We start from the raw sequence: 21332 nt of genomic DNA on the forward strand, positions 1-21332 counted from the left end.
TTGCAGTATAAAATATTTTTTCTCTTTTTTGTAGATGCTCAGGCTTTGAAGTGAAAGAGTATACCTCACTGGCTGAACTGCAGACCGAATTTGAGGTTTTAGGATTGTCAAAGATGTACCAAGAATTTGTGCCAGCACTTTTTGTCTAATATCATTGTAAAAAAATAAATAATTATGGTGCAGGCTTTGCTATTAAATAAGAAGTGTTGAAATCTGGGCAGGTTCCCAGGTATAACAGTAACTTAGTCTAAAATGTCAAAGGAATCCTTTTGAGAAAGAAAGCTCGCATATTATAAACAGAAAGGTCAAACATGAGCTAGTTTCCGTACCGTAAACGGTAAGTGAAAAAAAAAATCACACTTGACATTTAAGATCATGGGTCAGATGTTTTCTACAGTTAAAATTCTGCAGAGCTTATCTCTGGTGCCTGAATGTGACATCATTACTGGTGATCCAAGCACAGATTTCCTATTATTTCTGAATTGCTGTCTATTCTTCCTTCTTAATGTATGCATAGCAAACTCTGGAGAGAACTTTCTCCCACAAAGCTGCTAACTCAGAGCTGCATGGATCTGAAGCAGCTAGTCGTCTGTCAGCTTGACAAATGCTTCACTGGATTTCTTTTCTTCACATTATGGCAGCCTATTATTCAGATGTTCAGAGTCATGAAAATTCTAATGTGATTAACCTAATAAAAAGGTCCGTTGTTGCATCATCTGCAGGATACATATTTTATACTGACTGCCCCTTGTGGTACATTGAAATTTCTGAATTTTTCTACAGCATTTTTTTCTTGAAGTAGTTCTATAAAACATTGTTTTAAATTATTTGTTAAAATGTGCTATTCAAGATCTTTATACAGTAAACACTAGTTGTATAACTTTTGACTTGAGTTGGAATTCTGAAACTCTTGTTTATAAAAGCAATACAGTCCTTATATGTCAAGTAAATTACAATGCTGTGTCTGATACATGCAGGTCTTGTTAACTTATGAGTGAAGATAGATGTTCAGAAGGTACAAGAACAATTTTAGTTTCCTTCATACATTGGAGTTAATGAAAATGCTTGTGTGTGTACTAGCAGAACCCAGATATATTGCTTTATTTATTTATTTTTTGGAATTAAGATGTTATATGCAGGCAGTAGTTTGAGAAAACTGTTAACACTGTGTGACTGGCTTCATTCTCTTAAGTTTAGCCTGCATTAGCTTTGATTTTATGTAATGTGGAGAAGTTAGGTAACCCCTGACTTTAAATAGTCATAGGATTTTAATTTTTTGGATAGTCTATGCATCAACATATAATTACAACATTTCATTTTTTTTCTGTGGTTTGTCAGTGATGCTCACAATGTACTACATTGCAGAAGTATGTAAATTCTTAGACCTTTTAATGTATGAACATACATACTTGTAGACTGAAAGGTTCTGTCAAGTCCATCTAAATGTACTTCTTACCTGAAAGCAGTTATATGCCAGTTGCCATTACCTTTCATCTACCTCACACTCTTGTTGGTTCCCTAGAACAATATCAGAGAATCCACATTTTTTAGGTAGCTCTGATATTGCTACTTCTGGCACAGGATAATGTCACTACTTGTACCAATGGTGTGCATATCTACTGGGTTAACTGTGTTTTCACTAATATTCTGTGACAGCAATCAGTCTACAGGAGCAGGCACATGACTTGTATAAGCACGTTCTTACTCCTGTTACTGTTTGTCTTTGGTAGCTAGTTTTTTTTTTTTTTTAATGTGTCTTCTGTTCTGCATTTAATTCTGGCTGCTAGGAAACACGTTTTTATTGCATTTGGGCTCACTTTGTACCTTCTTGGTTTAGATTTGCAATACTTCCACATATATTACCCCTTTAACCCTTTTAACAAAATGTTTTGTCAACAATGTAACACTGATTTAGAAAAGTATCTATTCTCCCACAAAATAGAGGATGGAAAAAAGAAGAAAAAAATGAAAAACAAGGAATAAGATCAACCAGCTCAAGCTCTTACTTTTTCTGAGGCAGTTCTGCCACCTTTAGTTTTGGGGTCACAGGCATCCCCTCCATTCCTTCCTCTTCCTTCTTCACCACTTCTGCTTGTTCCTGATCCACAGACAGGGCACCATCTTTGGTGAGTTGTTACATCTCATAAAAGAAGTTGGTGATTGTCAGTTGATATTCATTTTTCTCAAAGAAGATTACAGGAGGCATGCAAGGTCCCTTGAGGAGGTTTTCTGGATAGTTCCTCTTTTGTGGATATTCATCAGGATGTACCTAAATCTGTGTGCTATCATCCTGACCGATTGGCTTATGTCCTGTGAAACACAGGTAAAATATTTCTGCCTACCAAAGTGTCTGTGACGTTGCCTACTTCCTCAAACAAGGCACAGCTGTTGCAGTTCATCTCACTGATCATCCACTGTGCAGTATAATCTTAGCAACATCACATTTTTAGATGTAGATTTTAAGGTAGTAGAAGATGGAATATTAGAGAGTAGAGTTTGTTGGAAGTACCCTCAATTTAACACTTTATTGCATGCCACAAATTGCCACCCAGGGCATGCTATTCGTAATATACCCAAATCACAGTTTTTAAGGATTCACAGAATTTGTTCATCTTACACAGAATTTAATAAACATAAATCTGATTTGATGGATAGAGTCTGTGTCAGGGGATATAAAATCTGTGATGTTGAGGCTTGGGACTTTGGGTAGAGCACAATTATTATGTTATAAAGACAGTACAGTTTCAGATAACACATTGAGAATGACTACCAGTTTTGGACCAGATATACCCCTCTTTAGGAAAGTATTGGAGTGTATTATTGTCAGACAATACAATGAGTGAGATTATACCATCTAGATGTTTGTTTTCCTATTGTATGGGTAAAACTTTGCGAAACATATTTAATCGTTATAAAAAGAAATTTTATTTAAATGAAGAAAAACAAACTACTTTAGATGGGGAGATTCTCATAGGATGTCAGCCATGTGGACATTGTTCAGATGTGTAAATATGTAGTTAAGACTGAATAGTTTATAACTGTAATGTTCCATGGGTGTATGATGTTTAAGTATTTGGGAATTGTAGCTCTGATTGGGTCATTCATCTTGCCACATGCACTTGTTCTGCATTCTACATTGGACAGATCTCGTGTCCTTTTAGGACTAGAATTTCAAAATACATGAATTATATTAGGAATATACATTTGTCCAATGCATTATATAAACACACTTTGAAACATTCTGTTGCTAAATGTACATTTATTGTTATTGATAAGATAGGGTACAGTAGGGCTAACAAGTCTGGGTGGCATAGCATTTTAAATAAAAAAGAGAAGGCATGGATTATTAGGTTAAGGGTATTATTTTCACCTGGTTTAAATGAACACGTGTATTTAGCCAGTGGGATTTGTACTGTATTGTATTATTTAAATAAGCATTTGAAGTATGTGAATTTATAACACTGAAGAAGGCAGTTGTTGCCAAAACAGATCTGTTTTTTGTCATATTAAAGATAAGAAAGATTTATATCAAATAAAAGGATTTGGTTGAAGTTTTTTTGACCTTGTGTGCTGGTGAGTTTTGATTTTGAATTCATCTCCTGATCCCCTTGAGAAGCATATTTATTTTGTCTACTGTTTTTCATAAGGTGTTGAAATACTTGAATTATGTACTTTATTTACCGGTAATGGTTTGGATAAAACTTAGGAAATGCTTGAACAGCTTCCTCAATATAAATTAAAAATAATTCCTTAAAATCATGGTCACTGCAGTTTTTCACTACCAGATTCCACATGATACAGGTCGGTTATGACTATGTAAGTGCATTCAACAGGGCAGTGTGCACTGTTATTACTCCCATTCTGTGATACGTCTGATTGTGCACGAGTGAGCTCACCAAAATTTCAAAGCACCCTTAATGGTGAGGGCCACTGTAGTTTGAAACTAAGATCAGTTCATAGTTGTAGACTTCAGAAAGAAAGAGCAGGAGGTAACTGCCACTGCAGTTTTTTATACCTTATAAATGTCCTTTCAGAAAACATAAAAGAGCCATCAAAGGCAGAGATTCTTCTGATTCCAGTGAGGTTGACAGTGCCACATACCTGTAAAAGGGAGAATTGAATTGCAAGTAATCATAAAATGCATGCCTGTCAGTGTTGCATATCTGATAATATTTTTATATCTAGGCAGTTAGCTAGTGACGGCAGCCTAACAGGAAGAGATTTTAACAGTCGGAGGCTGATAATTAGAGGTCTTTGGAAAACTAGGATTTAAAAGTCAGCATTAAAAAATGAGATCTTTCTCTATCATGATTGCTGTTGTTTTTAGGTTGCTGATTGGACAGTGTCCTGGCAAATCCGCACATCCTATCCAGAGGTTACAGAAACTACTATTGGTGTTATTTTTCTCCTGGTCTTGCAGATCCCAGATTCAGGCTTTAATGAGGCTCTTTGGCAGCTTTTACAGTGGTTCCTCATATTCCTTTCTACTTGAAGATTCTACAGTGAACTCTGAGATTTCAGTGGTCTCAGCACATTTGTTTTAAGACATTTCACTGGCGCTCAGTTCTGGGACAACCTGCTGCTAGGATATCATTTCTGTCAGCCCTTTTCAGGGTTCCCATTCACCACAGATGGCTCCAGTCTAGGTTGGTGAGCCTCCTCATCTTTGGTCAGGACAAGTGGTCCCATCTGGGTTTGAAGAGGCATGTAAATTACTTGGAATCAGAGTTTGCACATCTGCATCATAAAAGTATCATCTTGATTCATTTGGACAGAATGCTAATGGCTTAGTATTTCAACTGGGGGGACATACCTCTCAACTGTATAGATTTTCACAGAATGTCCAGATTTTTTCCTCAGATTTTTGGTCTGTTTCTCATAAAATTGTGGTTTTCTGGCGAATCTTTGATAAATCATTGAGGATTGAAGTCAGAAAATAACAGACATTTGAGTTTCAGACTTCATACTCTTAAGAAATGTCATGCTAATGCAAGACCCACTATGTTATCAACTTTCTAAATTTGAAACGGCAATAATTAAAAAGTGTCCCTGTCAGTAAATGCATAAATTTCCATGTTTTTTTTCCAGATTTTTTGTTCTAAGAGGTTGCGAGATATTGGGGGAGTGGACTGCTATTTCTTCTGCAGGGAAGCCATGCTTCCTTGCGAATGAACTTTCAGCCATGAGTTCTTCCTTTCAACAGTCCAAATCGCAGATACAGATATCCCTAGCTGGCTATTTAACGAGGGATATGCTTTCTTTCAATTTAGAGAAGGGATACATTCATCCAGCCTTGTCCCATTTATCTGTTTGATGCTTTTTCTCTCTTACTCTTGATTCTGTATCTCCTATGCAGAGCTTAGCAGACATTCTTGATTAACATTCTGCTGGTCTAGTTCCCTACTGTCCTCGTGTACTGCATTTCTGTCCACTAGAAACTACTAAACCCAGAGTCTTTGCTGTTGTACCCATCAGAACCCAGGCATCTGTCCTCCAGTTATGTGAGGATTACAGCAAAGTTTCTCTAGCTCTAACGATAGCTAGAGCTCCTGGGCTTTTTCATATTTGTATTTTTGTCAGCTGTTCATAAACTATTAACTCAGTTTATCACAGTAAATTCATAAATCTCTATTTGAAAGGAATAAATCTGACTTTGTAGCAATGTGAGTCTACTATGTCACTGCAGTACTGTGACTGCCCTTTATCAGTCAGTCAGTTAATAATCTAATGCCTTACCAGGGCCAGATCCAGCAGTAGGCGATGTGATGGATGTTTACTGTTAAGGTTCATTTGTGTGCCATTTCCAGTTTTCATGACCGAACCATAACCTCTCAATATCTTTGCTCAGCAAATCTGGGCAAAGGTTAAAATAATTGGTAAAGGAGAGAAAGGTCCAAAATCCGGGGCAAATTTTAAATATTACTCTAATTCACTTAAAAGGTTAATAAAACTATAGGTGTTTTGCATTAAAATGCATTTTCTGAAGAATAAGTGTGAAACTCTGTCATTCATTTATTAACAGTAATCCTCTGTGATTTGCCAGAAAAACATTACAATGGACAGGGCAAATATGAAGTGAAATCAGAGAGATTCTGTGAGACTCTGGACATTAGAGAGGTATGGAGCAAACAGAATCAGTAAGAGTTTGGAAGAGATGCTTTTCAGTTAGAACCTCCTCAGATCACTCACCCCTCTGTGAGATTTTATTTTGTTATTGTTTGTTTGCTTGGAAGAGGTGACTTTGCCTTCCTCTCTGCCCCCTAGTTCATCTGATTGTAAAGTTTTCTTTTGGAAAACCTTATTCTTGTTTGGTGTTGCTTCCATTGAGTATATAAGTGGGCATCAGGCCTTGTAGTTAACTGTCTTTGCGTATTAGACAGGGATTCTCTTGAGTATTGATTCATTTTTATACTTAATCGCATACTTGTTCAGAATTCCATACAAACTGTTCATTTGCTAGTTTTATTCCCAGCATACAGTAATCTTGAAAAATGTGTTCCCCTTGCTATGGATGTCTGCATACTGTTCCATTAATATACTAACAGTCTCACTTTTTTTGTAAGTTTGCAAGGATCAACAGCTGTTTGTATCCCTTGCCAATGACATAAAAGAGATAAAAGTTTCTAAATAGTGTGTTTATAAGTAGTTGCTCAACTATGCAAACTTTTGCTTTGAAACATGGCACACTTACTGAAATTAATTTTTTAGTAATATTTTAGTAGGTATCTATGAAAAATCTGTTTAGACTACATTGTACATTTTTACCAAGCATTATTAAGTTACTTGTATCTTCAGGTCCAGAACTTCCTGTTCCAGAGTGGTTTTGAACAATACATTGCTTTGGTCCTCCACCCAATGAACCTGTCTAGGGTACTGCTAGGGGATTGGTCCTGATAGTATTCAGATGCATACACATGTTTTTATGTGAGGTGTTCACCATAATGTTGGGTCGTTGCAGCAGTACTCTGGCTTCAGGATAGGGTTCTCTTCCTTCATCATCTAGAGTTTTCACACCAGAATATCACAGAGGGGATTAGTCCAACTTTAGTAATCATTCTTATGCTACTAGATCCTATGCTTCAACTCATGTTTTAACATGTCTCTTGTATTTCCATTTTGCAAGAATGGTGAAGACAGGAAATGACTTGTATTGCTGTAGAGGAGCAAGCCATAGAAAGTCAGAGGAAAAAAGTATTTTTGGCTAACAGTCATGGAGAGCATGAGGAACAATTCAGAATAGTATCCTGCTGTCAGATTGTCATCTTAAAAATTAAGGATTAGGGTGCACACATCACATAACTATTTTCAGAATTTGCTGCTCTGTTCCCATGTTTCCTTGAGTATTTTCTTTTCAGATCTGTTGTCCCTTTTCATCTTTGAATGATTCTGGAGACTCAAGCCATGTTTATTTTTTTATTTTATTTTACTTTATTTTGCTTTATTTTATTTGCCTGACTGGCCGTTTATAGTTTAATTGATCAGGTGGTTCTTCAGTCATTGCCAAGGCCACAAGGGCAAGGATATGTACAAAATGTATGTGTTTATATGTATACAGACCAGTGTGCTTTGGGGAGGTGAGTTGAAGCTGAAGTACCACAAAGAAATCTACTTAGACATGCAGACTCTGCACAGAAAGTGACTGGGGGTCGAGACTAAATCTAACACCTTGGAAGTGTAAGTTAGAGCTGTATAGACAATGTTTATTACCATTAACATCTTAATGGTTCTTCCCCTCTTCTCGTGGTCATGTTTGAGACATTGTCCAAACCCTTCTGTAGTGTTAATTTTTAGGTGAGGCCTGTCAAACTGCAGACAGTATTATGGATGAGGCCTAAGTTGTGTCCTGTCCAGTAAAAAACTAATGTTTCTCAGATGTTCAGCCCATTTGCATTAAGCACCCAGGTCAGCTTTTGGGTTTTCATGCCAAATTTTTTTTTCCTGCATTTCACAACCTCAGATCTTTTTTTAATCTACTTGTCTGCTTTGCTGTCCTCTCAACCTCCGAAGACAATCACTATGTTTTCCTGTTTTCATAGTGTATGATTCTGCATTTCTGACACTGAAGCTAAGATCTTGGTTCCCTACCCTGTCTAAATGAAAATTTTATTAAGAATCATAAAGAAGAATCAAACTTTTAGTAATTATTTTAAGTACCGTGCTGTTACAAAAAGGATGTTGTTTATAGGTTCTGCACTTTTAGAAGGTATATTATGTGATCTTGTTGCATTAGTCAGTGCCTTCTTTATAAGTGTATTTTCTTCAATGCTCGGAGTTTTGGGATATTTGAGTACTCCATACTGCATCTGTTTGTACAAACTGAAACACTTTTCAGAAACCATGTTGTGGGCAACTGTGGCTTTTTTAGTTATTAAAGAGTGCATTTCTTTTTTTGCAGGAAAAACTAATATTGCTGCCTTCCTGAGAAATTATATTTATTGTCACTCCATTATTATTGCATTTGGGATCAGCCATTTACCTCAATAAACAAACCCAAAATAAGCAAATCAACATTTACGGTTCAGGCAATATTTTCTTTTTTTTCTTTATTTTTCCAGTGGAAATATCTCCAAACACATTTTATCTCTTTAATGGTCTATAGTTTTCATGTTTTTAGACAGCAGCATGGAGTTCAGAACTTTTTTGTTGAAAAAGTGGCTTCTCACTACAGATGTCTTTCATTTGAGGTCATCCGCCTTTGAAGCTTTTTAGATATGTGTGAGGCAGTCACATCTGGCCTTGCATAGGGAGAGAAGTACCATGAAAATACAGTTCCACACATTATATCTGATGCAAGATTCCAGTATCATTAGTAATAAAAGTTATAGTTTATTGAATATGTAACATGCTTTTGTGATCAGGAGGTGTAAAAACCATCTATTAAAATGCTTATTGAAATTTTCATTACTTTTCATGACTGCATATACAGCAGATAATTGAATACCCTCCATCCCATCCTTCAAAACCATTCTGAAAAACTTCCTACCCAAAAGCTGGCTCTGCTCTTGCTTAACACCAGGATAAACTGCACCCCTAAATGTGAACAAATATCTATTCATATCTTGCATCTCCTTACTGTCCCTTCTTCACTCACGCTTTCTCTCTAAATATACCATAAGCCTGCTTTTCTCTCGCTTCGTATTGCAATTCCTTTTTGCATTGTACTAACTTGTAATTTCTCTGTAAATTGGATACAGTTTCTCCAACTATTAAATCATTGTCATATAACTTGTGTCTATTCTTGGCCAATGTTTTCATATTTTGTTTAATCTGGTATAATTGTTTAAACTGTATTTATTTGTATTTTTTAAGACTGCAAAATTATTGTTCCTAAAATGTTTTGTAATACCTTGAAACTTTTCTCCCTGGGCCAGTCCTGAAAATGAGCTCTTAGTCAGACTTTCCTGGTGATCAAATGTCAGTAAACAAATAAATACTTAAGATTAATTGTTTTTATTTGTCCTTTTGTAATACACACAACTGACCAAACTTAGTGACACTGGGGATAGTTTTCTAGTTACAAGTTTGATATGCATGTCAGACTAAAGATTGGAACCCACTAATATGCCTAGATCCTTAATCACACCTTGTTGTATCTTTCGGCTTCTCCCGGTTAGGGGTCGCCACAGTGGAACTTTGGTCCGCTAATGATTGGCATTAGATTTTTACGTACTGAGTTGCCAGCCCTGACGTACAACCTTCAACGAAGGTACACCCATTTATGCATGTCTCCACACAGAAGACGCTTTAGCTGAGAATTGAACAGGACGTCTTACTGTGAGGTGACAACGCTACCACAGCACCACCACCGCATCCTTAACCACACCTAGAGGTTGTAAATTATATTTATTAATGGCATATGGATAGGTTATATTCCTAGAACCAAAGTGTATGACCAGGCTTTGAACTTCATGCCCTTACAGTGCACCAGGTTTATTAAAGTGTCTAGACAATTTTGAAAAGTGTGGTGATCCACAATATCAGTAATGATAGCCAACTTTAATGCCATCAGCATATTTGCTGGCTTCTTCATATTTTTGGACACTTCAGGCATCTTCCATCCTGTCAGAGCACAGTGTTGATGCAGACAGACTTTGCAGATCCTGGGCAAACCCATATGAGTGGGAACTCAAGGCATTGGTGTTACAGGATCTAGTCCAGATGTGAGTAACACCTCAAATAGGCCTGTACACCTCCTTGAAATTCTGTTCCAGATATCCTGGCAGCCATGCTTGGGGGGGGGGGGGCAGACACATTCTCATTCTCTTGATGGGAATGTTCTGTTAGGCATTCCACCCTTTCTATTGATTCTCAAGATGGTTCTGAAGGTTCAGTAAGAAATGCCAACATTGTAGTGACTTCCTTTTGGAATAGGCAATATCAGATCTCCAGTTTAATTGTATTGGCCAAAAGCAATTAACACAGACTTCCTCACAGTCTGGATCTGCTCACACACTCTCAGGGGCGACTGGTGAACCCTGATTTGGAGAAAAATCAGTTGACAGCTTGGGTAATTCAGTCCATTTAGGCACTTATTTTTTATTTCCTGAGGATGTGCAGCAGGAGTTAAACGAGGCCAGAAAATCTGCTACTAGAAAATCTCATGGTTCAAAATGGATGAGTTTTCCAGGTGGTGCCTAAAGGGAAACAAGGGGGCCTGTTGTGCTTAATATCCATCTGGTCTTGATATTTTGGTGTGAGCTTCTTCAGGATGGGTTAGCTTATGCATCCATTTTGGTGCATTTAGTGACCATCTTTGTATATCCTATGGATTGCCTGTCCTCCTCTCCTCCTTCTTCTCTTTTGGTAAAACAGTTTGTGAAGGGAATATTGCATATGAAAACCCCTCTCAAGCAAATTTCTCCTTTGTGGGATCTCTTTTATGTTCTTGAAAAAAAATACCTTACCACTTTTTGAACCAGCAGCTCACACTGGTATCAAGTTCTTAATATGAAAGCTGTTTTGTTTATGCCTCTGACATACTTTCAAGGCTAGTTTCTGAACTGCAGCTCTCAAGGTGGGGCAACCTTACCTGATTTCCATTGGGAGAGAGTTGTGATATACACTAATCCTTCTTTATTGCTGTGAGTGGTTTTAGAATTCACTCTTATCCAGTCTGTTTCTCTCCCTGGATTCTGCCTGAATCCACTAATTAGGGAATGATGACTCTTTGTACCTTGGATGTGCACCAGCAGCTCAGATCCTACCTTAACAGGATAGCCCTTTAGGAAAGATAGAAAGCATTTTATTTTCTTCTGTGGAGCATAGAAAGGCTAACTGTATTCAGCATTCATCGAACCTATCATTGAGTACAATGCCCTCTTTGGTATGTACCTAACCAGGCATATACAACAAATGGAATGTCCACAGAGGTTTCTCATTAAAAGAATATAGGGCATAAGTAATATGTCCTATGCAGACCGCCTCAAGGCCCTCTCCCTGTATTCTGTCTCCTACAGGCTTTTGAGGGGAGATCTATGCCTGGCATACAGGGCATTGTCAGACCCCACTCTGATGGACCTCCTGCATATTCACAAAACAAACAACACCAGACTTACCCATTCTAAAGACTTAAACCTTGCCTGTGCTATAAATAGGACCTTCTGGAAAGATAGGTATGTATCCCAGAGACTACCCCATCTATGGAACATGCTCCCCATCCATGTGAAGCAGAGCTCTTCCCTAACCTAATTCAAGTGCAACTTGGACAATTGGATGGGAAACCAGAAATTCATCCCTGGTTTGGAACCTAGGTCTCTAATGGACAGAGGAAATAACCTGTAAATGGTTCATCTCCCAGGCCCATGCTTACACTTATCAAGGGTATCAGAACTTGTCAGAGATTTGGGATGCATGACTAGGCTTAAAAAGGCCCTTGTGTTTGTTAGCCTAGTAAACACCTATGAACCTATAATCTGTCTCTAACCAAACCTTTGCACATGGGTTGTCCACTGGTTTGGCTTTTGTTATACCCACCATGTCATAGGTGAATCCAAGCAAGGTAAAGTCACATTACACTGGGGCCTTTTCCTCTTTAGTGTCTTTTTTTGAAAGGAGTGGATTCTAGAGGTATTCTAGAGACAGCATTTTGATCCTCTGTCCATACCTTTATGAAGCAATACTAGTTGGATACATTTTCCAGATCCATAGCATGCTTCAAGAAGACAGTTTTCCATGTGGCTGCTGGACCCCTATCCCACCTACTCCCAGAAAGGGTATGCTTCGGGACTCTATCTGCCAGCAAGGCAGTGTATTGAACATAGTACAGCTGTGTAAGTTCCACTTACCTGTAAGTAATTGTTTGTAGAACACACTGCCTTACTGGCTGGCAGTACCTTCTCATCATCTCCATTTGGTTGGATGCATTTAGAGTGATGTTGCAGTTGCTGATACTTTTGATTTGCAGCTTTTGTTATGGCATATGTGTGTGTTTTTTAGTTTGAAACAGTGGGTGCTTGCAAATCTTGCATTTCCATTTACTGTTCTTGTTAGGCACTAGGAGAAAACTGAAGGTCTGCTTTCTGTGGCTGTAAAGGACCTTCCTGCTTCTGGCATCTGATTGGTCTTTCATAGCCACAGATGAGTTCTGAACTTTGACAAACTGCCAGATGGAGGATGGTATAGTATTGCTACATATAAGGTAGACATAAAAAGCAAGGCAAGAGGAAACTTCCAAGTAAATATCCCATTCTGTACTACGTGTAATTAAATGTCTTATCTCATAAGTTTTAGTAGTATTTACTGTAAAGTTTTAGTTTTAACAACCAACTTTATAATGAATGGGCAGATTTACTGTACTGCATAGGTGCTATCCCTTGGTCTGTTTCTCAGTGTAAGTTTGTGGCCTTAAATGCAATGGGTGTTTATACTATTGTGTTCAGTAGTCTTGACTCTGTGAAATACAGAATAGCAGACCTCTGATAAATATCCATAATTATTTAAGAATAAAAAAGTAATGTCTTTTGGCTTTTTCCGGTTAAGGGTCACCACAGCTGAACTCTGGTCCGCTAATGATTGGCAGTGGATTTTTGCGGTGCCGAGTTGCCAGCCTGATGCCCAACCATCAAGGAAGGCACACCCATTCACACTCGCACCTACTTGCATGTCTTTAACGTCACTCTACCGCGGGGAGGATACGCAGACTCCACACAGAAGGCGCTCTAGCTGAGAATCGAATGGGAGAACCTCTTGCTGTGAGGCGACAACGCTAACCGCTGTACTACCGAGGCCCCAGACATACATACAGAAGATAGATAAACCATAATGTTATAATTTTAATTGGCAGTTGGTGGTTTAGTTAGATCCAGCAATGAGATTTTCTAACCACATAATACTGTGTGTAAGACATCAACTTTAATGTGCATCAAGTATAGAACAGTATATCTGCTATATAAAGAAATGGGCTTTAATTCAAGCTGTGCAGCATGGACTACCAGTCTTTATAGACTTGAGCAGCACTCTACCAAGGTGAGCGCAATAGCAGCCTATCACAGTCGGTTGTCATTTATTCCCCCTTTCCTGGTTCTAAAACTATTCCCCTAGCCGCTTCTTTATAAACTTATTATTGTAGATTTGAGTCTCAACAAACCTTCTTCTTCCAGTGTACCATCCTCCTCTCACCACTAGGTGGCAAAATACACCAATTGATCATGATTGTAAAGTTTAAAATAAAAAAGGCCTGCAGTAAATCCTCTAACCAGCCTCATGCCTTACGTATTTTATTTATAATTCTCTCTACCTAAGACTACAGATTTTGTGGACTTTTCCACCTCTTTCTCATTTTGTCTCTCCAATAATCCCATATGTATACTGTTGCAATTTTTGAAATAAGAAAGTTCTAAACTGCATATCTTTTCCCTGGCTATAGCACCTTTCCAACTTCAGGTCACTGATTTTTTTTTTTGGACTTTTTCTTGGCTCTTCCTGGTCTGTTCGCCCTGCGGGCTCATTCTGCTCCCCTACCCTACCCCCAATATCCACCCACCCCCACTACCTGTACTTTTATACATCCCCTAACTCCTTCCCATCCTCTCTTCAAACAAATTCCCTGTCAGGCCCAGTCAAACTCCACCCACATATCAAATTTCAAATTCTCCACCTTTACCCCAAACCCTCCCACAATGCTCTTCTCATCAACTCTTGCAATTACTCCAATACCCATACTACTCTCTCTAACCTGTCTGACCTATCTCACACAACTTCCCTACCGTCATTTAACCCCACTTATACACTCCACAGCATCATACAACCATCCACACTCCCCCTCTTACTCATCCATCTCACACGAACTCTTTAATTTCAGCTCTTCCTACCTTTACAAATCTAAACTATTCCACCCCCCTCTCCCTCCACACTCACCTCTGAACCATCATTCCAAAAAAAAATCAATACTCCCACATCAACCTTACCACCCTTCCCCACCTATCTACCTCTCTCCTCTCCTCCACCAAACCTCTCTCTCTCTCGCCAGTGACATCCACCCAACCCCAGACCTGCATCCAGCAGTAAAGCCACCAAACCATCCTCTCAACCCACAAATCCCAAGTCCTTTTGCCTCACTGCACTCAATGCCCAAAGTATAAGAAACAAAATCCCTAACCTCCATGCATGGCTCTCCCATAATCACCCTGACATAACCGCCATATCTGAAACCTGGCTGACACCCTTCATAAAAGATAATGAAAACCTACCACCCATTTACCAAATGATTCACAAAAAAGGAGGTGGCATAGCTATAATTTACTCCTCCTCCCATACTATAACCCCCTACACCAGTACAATTCCAACCTTTCCCAACGCTGAAATAACAATAGGATTATTAAAAATAAACCACAAATCCATATGTATCACTTCCCTCTATATTCCCCTTGGTGATAACATCACAACAGTTGAGAACATACTATCCTGGTTCTCCTCTCACATAAATAATGAAACTTATATCCTAGATGACACCAATATCTACTGGTCCACTTTTAACTATGATGCCCCTTCCCATACTATCAACCTATACAATTTCACCCAACTAATTAATTCACCAACCAGACCAGATAAAGATGGCACCTCAGGTACCATCATTGACTGGATCCTTACAACACACCCTAATCACATTACCAAATTTGGAATAATACCCAATCCTCTCAGTGATCACTTACCTGCCTTCACTGACCGACACCCAATGCCATTACAAAAACAACACCACTACATTTAGACCCGCAACCTCTCATCTTTCAATCCCCAAACTTTCTCAGAATGCCTAAAGTGCATTAACTGGTCCCCTCTAAAAACTCTCCCTCTAGATGAAGCCGTCTCCCACTTTAACCATTCTTTCCTAACCCTCCTTAACCAGCTAGCCCCCTAAGAACCAAACACATCAAAACCAATCCCTGCCCATGGTTATCAAGAGAAAAGAAAACTGCCACATGACAAAGGGACAAAAAATAGAAACAATACCAAAAACATAAAAACCCAAACTCCCTCCTTGAATTTAAGCAACTGTGTAACTACACAAAAAAGCTAATTATTAAAGCTCGCAAAGCTCACTACTCCAAACTCCACTCCTTGCACACCACAAACCCCCAAAAATTCTGGGACTCCATCTCTTCGGTACTAAACTCTTATAATAAAGAAAACCCCTGTCCCAATCCCACCCTCTCTGACTTTGACACTGCCTCCCAGTTCAACTCTTTTTTCATAGACTGCATAGCCAAATTATCCAGCTCCTTCCCACCCCTCTCTTCTATCCCAGACTCATCTGTCTTCCAATATGCAGATGACTCAACCATCATCTGCTCAGCTTTCTCACCTTCCGAGCTCCTAGTAAAAACCCAATTAGCCTTCATCAAAACAGAAAACTGGATGCAGTCCAACCACCTAGCCCTGAATACCAATAAAACCAAACTAATGATCTTCTTCCCCAACAAAAACTCCACTATTGATAAAACCTCATTCACCATACATAGCCAGAACAACACCCTCCCTCAAAATTGTCCCCACCACTAAACTTCTTGGCATCATCATTGATGAACTAAAATTTGACACCCACATCTACTCCACTATCAAAAAAAAACCCACCAAAAGATAGGTCTTCTCTACACAACTGCTGCCTCAGCCCCTCTACCCGTCAAACCCTAGTTTCTACTTTCTTGCTTCTCTCCCTGATGTTCGGTGTCCCTCTATTCACAAACCTACACATCGGCTTACAAACCAAACTTGAATCATGCTACCACAAAATCTGCAAATTTGCAACCAATTCTAAAAACTCTTCCCACCACTGCCACTCCCTCCACACCTTCAGTTGGCTTGAACTCCCCAACTACCTCAGTTACCTACAACTTGCCAATGCCCACAAACATATCTATAAACCAGAGAACTGCCCTTCTCTCGCTACATCCTTAAAACCCTACATACCCAAATGCCAACTCAGATCCACAAACCAAAACCTCTTTCAAGTCCATAAACCTTCTCATCCCCAGGCCAGTTACTTCTCCCCTAATACATAGCCAAACAGTGGAACTCTCTCACCCTCCTCTTTTGCAGCCTTCCTAACCATAACAATTTCAAGTCCCAACTACAATCTCACCTGTCAGCCAAATGGAAATGCCCTTGCCATGCCCCAACATAACATTTCTCTGTACTCTCTCTATGCATTATAATCCACCTAAACTACAAGAATTAGTAGCTTTGTATCAACTCATAAAGAGCTCTCCTCTCTCAAATAACTCTGTGCATATAATCACTTTTACCCACCACTATGAGCTAGCTACCTTGTATTTAAATGTTTAACTCAGTAGAGCTCATTGCATACTGTATTACACAATCTGAAATGTCAGTATATGTTCTGCACAAATCATTTTTTTTTTCTCTTTTTTTTTGCAGCTTGCTATAGGTAACTTAATATTGTACAAAGCTTTGTTTTTTAATTGTAACATGCAATTTGTAATTTAAATTGTTAACTCTAATATGTTGGAGCTTTTCTCCCCGGGCCTCCACTGAAAATGGGCTCTTCTTGGTCCAGTGGCCTTCCCCGGTCATCAAACCTAAATAAATTAAATAAATAAAAAATAAATATGTGCATCATCTGTTTGCAACTTGCAGAGAAAGCAGACTACTATAAACAAAATTCCATATTCATGATAGGTGCACAGAGAAGATAACAGCCATGTCTCACTTGTAGCAATATAACACTTCCACAGACCTCATAATTATAGTCCTTACTGTTTCTGTGATTCATAAACAGTTTTGTCTGGATCAATGTAGGTAACACCAAAGAACTCAGGAAATGGAATCTAGCACAATAACATTAGTTAAGTAGTGGTATTGTGATATTCAATATATTGCACATCCAAGACTTTTTCCATTTTAGACCTAGAGGCATAGTGCTCTCTCCACTGTTCATTATGGGAATTGTATACTGTAGACTCATTTGTAGATAGAACAAGAAAGTAAGTATACATATTATAGTTCACACAGTGTGAACAGACAAGTCTGTGGCTAGTAGAAATCATATTATCCTTCAATGACTATAACAGTGTTGTTTATGAAATTTCTTTCCTTTGTTATGTATTTATTTACCATTTGTTAACCGAGTTAGTACACTGGTCTGAAGAACCTTTTCCAGTAGGGCCTAGGCCACAAGGATAATGAGAAGAACAATGAAAATTACACAGTGAATAATAACAGTAGCTTGAAAGTAAATAATAGAGTCATCATGGTGGCAATCAGATTCCCTTTAACACGTGTTAGGGGTTACTGTGCTAGCCTTTTGCCAATTCCAGAGTAGCAAGAAGTTGTTTCTTTACTATTATCATAGCTTAGTAATACAGTATCATCTCCATATAGTAAGTAGTTTAGATTTGGTAAATTCCTAGGTAGATCATCAGTAAACATGGAAAATACCAAAGCTCCAAGGAGAGACCCTTAAGGAATGTCTGTCATTAGGACATCACTTTGAGTATGTAGTCCTTTTGAGGAAACGTTGACAGATCTATCAGGACAGACCATAAACCATGCATGTTAAACTTAACACTGCTTAGTATATGGATGTGTTGTTTTTCTTCATATTTTGAAGCTATGTTTTGACTGAAAATGGTCCTAGTGGTTCAAATAATTTAACTATAATTAAAAAATAAAAATATTTGGACATACACCACTCCATTCTCTGTTTTTTAGTTAGTAAATCTCATGCGTTGTTTTCTCTTCCTTATTCTTTGTTTATCATTCACAGCAGCATCAGGTGTATTAAACAGTTTCCATATGATGCTGTTCTAAAGGCATTGATCCTAGATAAAGTAATGACATTCAAAAATGCGGACTATGCTGACTTCTAATGACCTGCTTACAGAATGTTAAGATAAAACTCAAGATAGAATCTCAGTTTTGCATTTGTGCTTTGATTTGTCCATTAACAATATTTCTTTAGGGTCTTCATTTTGCAGTCATATCATGAGTTAATCATTTTGTATAGAATTAATACATTGTTAAATCATTTATGGATCATTACTACTTTCTGACTTTATTTTGATTACATGAGCTACCACAACATATTTTTCTTATCTGTTTATACCTTTCCATCACCAAAATTGTAATCAGTAACGTAATACCTTATAATGCCTCATGTTTTCTGCTGAGACTGTAATGTTTTAATGCACCTTTAAGATCAGGTCTGCCACTGAAAGCATCTTTTTAAATAAGCACCTGCTGAAATATTCTCTCTGTTCCTGTATGAGCTCTACTTTTCACTACTGGTTATTTTCAGCAAAAGCTGAACTAATATTATAGTTAGTCTTTATACTTCCTGTTGTCTGAATAGCTGTTAATTTGTTTTTTCTCCCAGAGATGTACTTTTAAAGAGGGAGCACACATTGGAAAGTATGCTGCTTGCTGGTTGATATGGGCATGGATCGTAGTATACAATATTATGGATTGCAAATGCAGTCTCCCTTTTCCGCAGTGGATCAATGACTACAACACCTGCTGTTTCTCCTTTTATTAAGATTACATGTCATGCAACTGGATATTCCAGCTTTTTTTTTTGTTTTGTTTTCAATTTTCAGTGCAAGAGCATAATGCTGAGATGTTTGTATACTACTGTGACATGCTAGTAAACTAGTGCTGTAAACATTTAGAGTATTATGATTTGGTCTCTGTTACTGCGTTTTTATATATTCGAGACACGGATGCCAAGAAATTCACCTCAAGAATAAAGCTTCACAGGTGAATCTGGGCCATGTTGCGAACGCATACTTAAAGGTTATAATCGGAGATCTGATCATAATTGTTTGTAGTGTATGGAGCTTTATCTGAACCATGTACTACTGGCTATAGAAAAAAGAAAAATAAAGTGCAAGGTTTTACCAGCTTTGAAAACCAGTGAAGCCATTAGGGAGCACTGTCAAACAGACATTAGTAAAACAGCAGTATCTTTGCTTTTTGTGGGAGAGACAAAAAGGATTAAACCCAGGCAAAGTTTTTAAATATTGCTCTAATTCCCTTAAAATGTTAATAAAAGGACAGAATTCACATTAGTATGGGTTTCTGAACAATGCAATGTATGAAACTCTTTCTGTCATTTTTTGCTGACTGTAATTCTTATTGATTAACCAGCAAATGGGACAAGTTTTCAAAGGTCAGAGCAAGTTGAGAGACACAAACAGAAAGATAGAAACCAAAGCTGTTTTACTTCTGCCTATGTCATTCAGAGGATGGAGCTGTGAGTACTTGATGTGTAGTGAGACATCCAATATTAAGAGTATTTGGAATGGTGCTTTACAATTGTTAAGCACCTTTCCAAGTACTGTTAATGGTCTACCTCTCACTAGAGTGGCACTTAATAGCTTGTCTTTTTCCTGATTTTGGACCGTAATCATTGCACTCCATGCACAACTATTCTGCATAGGCAGGTCTGCTGTGTCATAAGTGAAAGACAGAGGATATAAAAAGTTTATATAAATACCTGTTAAAATGCCAGGTATTTGTGATATAAAAAATGAGACCACAATAAATAATTTCAAAACTTTTCCCATCTTTAATGTGACCTATAACCTGTACAATTCAATTGAAAAACAAACAAATCTGTTAGTGGAAAAAGTATAAAAAATAAAAAATGTACAATAAGCTGGTTACATAAGTGTACACACCCTTAAACTAATACTTTGTTGAAGCACCTTTTGATTTAATTACAGCAGTCAGTCTTACACCTGCCATCAATTAAAGAGACTCTAATTAACCCCAAATAAAGTTCAGCTGTCCTAGTAGGATTTTCCTGACATGTACTCAGTTGCCTGCTACAGCAAAAGCCATGATTCACAGAGAGCTTACAAAGCATCAAAGGGATCTCATTTTTGAAAGTTTTCAGTCAAGAGAAAGGTAGAAAAAAATTCCACAGCATTGGATAAACCATGGAACACAGTGAAGACAGTCATCAAAAAGTGAAGAAAATATGGGACAACAGTGATGTTGCAAAGAACTGGACGTCCCTCCAAAATTGATGAAAAGAGGAAACAAAAACTGATCAGGGAGGTTTCCAAGAGACCTACAGCAACACTGAAGGAGCTGCAGGAATTTATGGGAAGTACTGGTTGTGTACTACATGTGACCACAATCTCCCATATTCTCCATATGTCTGGGCTATGGGGTAGGGTTGCAAAATAGAAGCATTTTCTTACACAGAAAAACATCCAGGCATAGCTAAAATATACAAAACAATACCTCAAGTCTCCCAAAGCATGTGGGAAAATGTATTATTGTCTGATGAGACCAAGGTTGGAATTTTTGGCCACAATTCCAAAACGTACATTTGGTGCAAAAATAACACTTTGCATCACCAAAAGAACACCACCCCCATGGTGAAGCATGGTGGTGGCAGTATCATGCTTTGGGGTTGCTTTTCTTCAGCTGGAACTGGGGCTTTAGTCAAGGTGGAGGGAGTTATGAAGAGTTCCATATACCAGTTATTTTTGGCCCAAAACCTTCAGGTGTCTGCTAGAAAGATGAAGAGGAATTTCACCTTTCCACACGACAATGACCCCAATCATACATTCAAATCAATAAAAGAATGACTTCACCAGAAGAAAATTAAAGTTTTTGAATGGCCCAGCCACAGCCCAGACCTAAATCCAATAGAAAATCTGTGGGGTGACCTAAAGAGGGCTTATGCACAAGAGATGTTCTCGCAATCCGGCAGATTTGAAGCACTTTTGCAAGGAAGAGTGAGCAAATATTGCCAAGTCAGGATGTGCCATGCTGCTATATTCCTACTCAAGAAGACTCAATGCTGTAATTAAATCAAAAGGTGCTTCAATAAAGTATTAGTTTAAGGGTGTGCACACTTCTGCAAC

General features: G+C 38.1%; 1 protein-coding gene across 1 annotated transcript in view; it reads left to right on the forward strand.

Moving 5' to 3' along the window:
- Nucleotides 1-3561, forward strand: part of RWDD3 (RWD domain containing 3) — a 245608-nt gene extending 242047 nt beyond the window's left edge. The window contains exon 4 of the mRNA XM_044085702.1: nt 35-3561. Within this exon, the coding sequence (XP_043941637.1) occupies nt 35-149 (115 nt within the window). The 3' untranslated portion in view covers nt 150-3561. The remainder of the gene's footprint in view (nt 1-34) is intronic.
- The last annotated feature ends 17771 nt before the right edge of the window (nt 3562-21332 follow it).

This window comes from Protopterus annectens, chromosome 10.part0, assembly GCF_019279795.1.
Source record: "Protopterus annectens isolate FY-2018-M chromosome 10.part0, PAN1.0, whole genome shotgun sequence".
Taxonomy (NCBI): Eukaryota; Metazoa; Chordata; order Ceratodontiformes; family Protopteridae; genus Protopterus; species Protopterus annectens.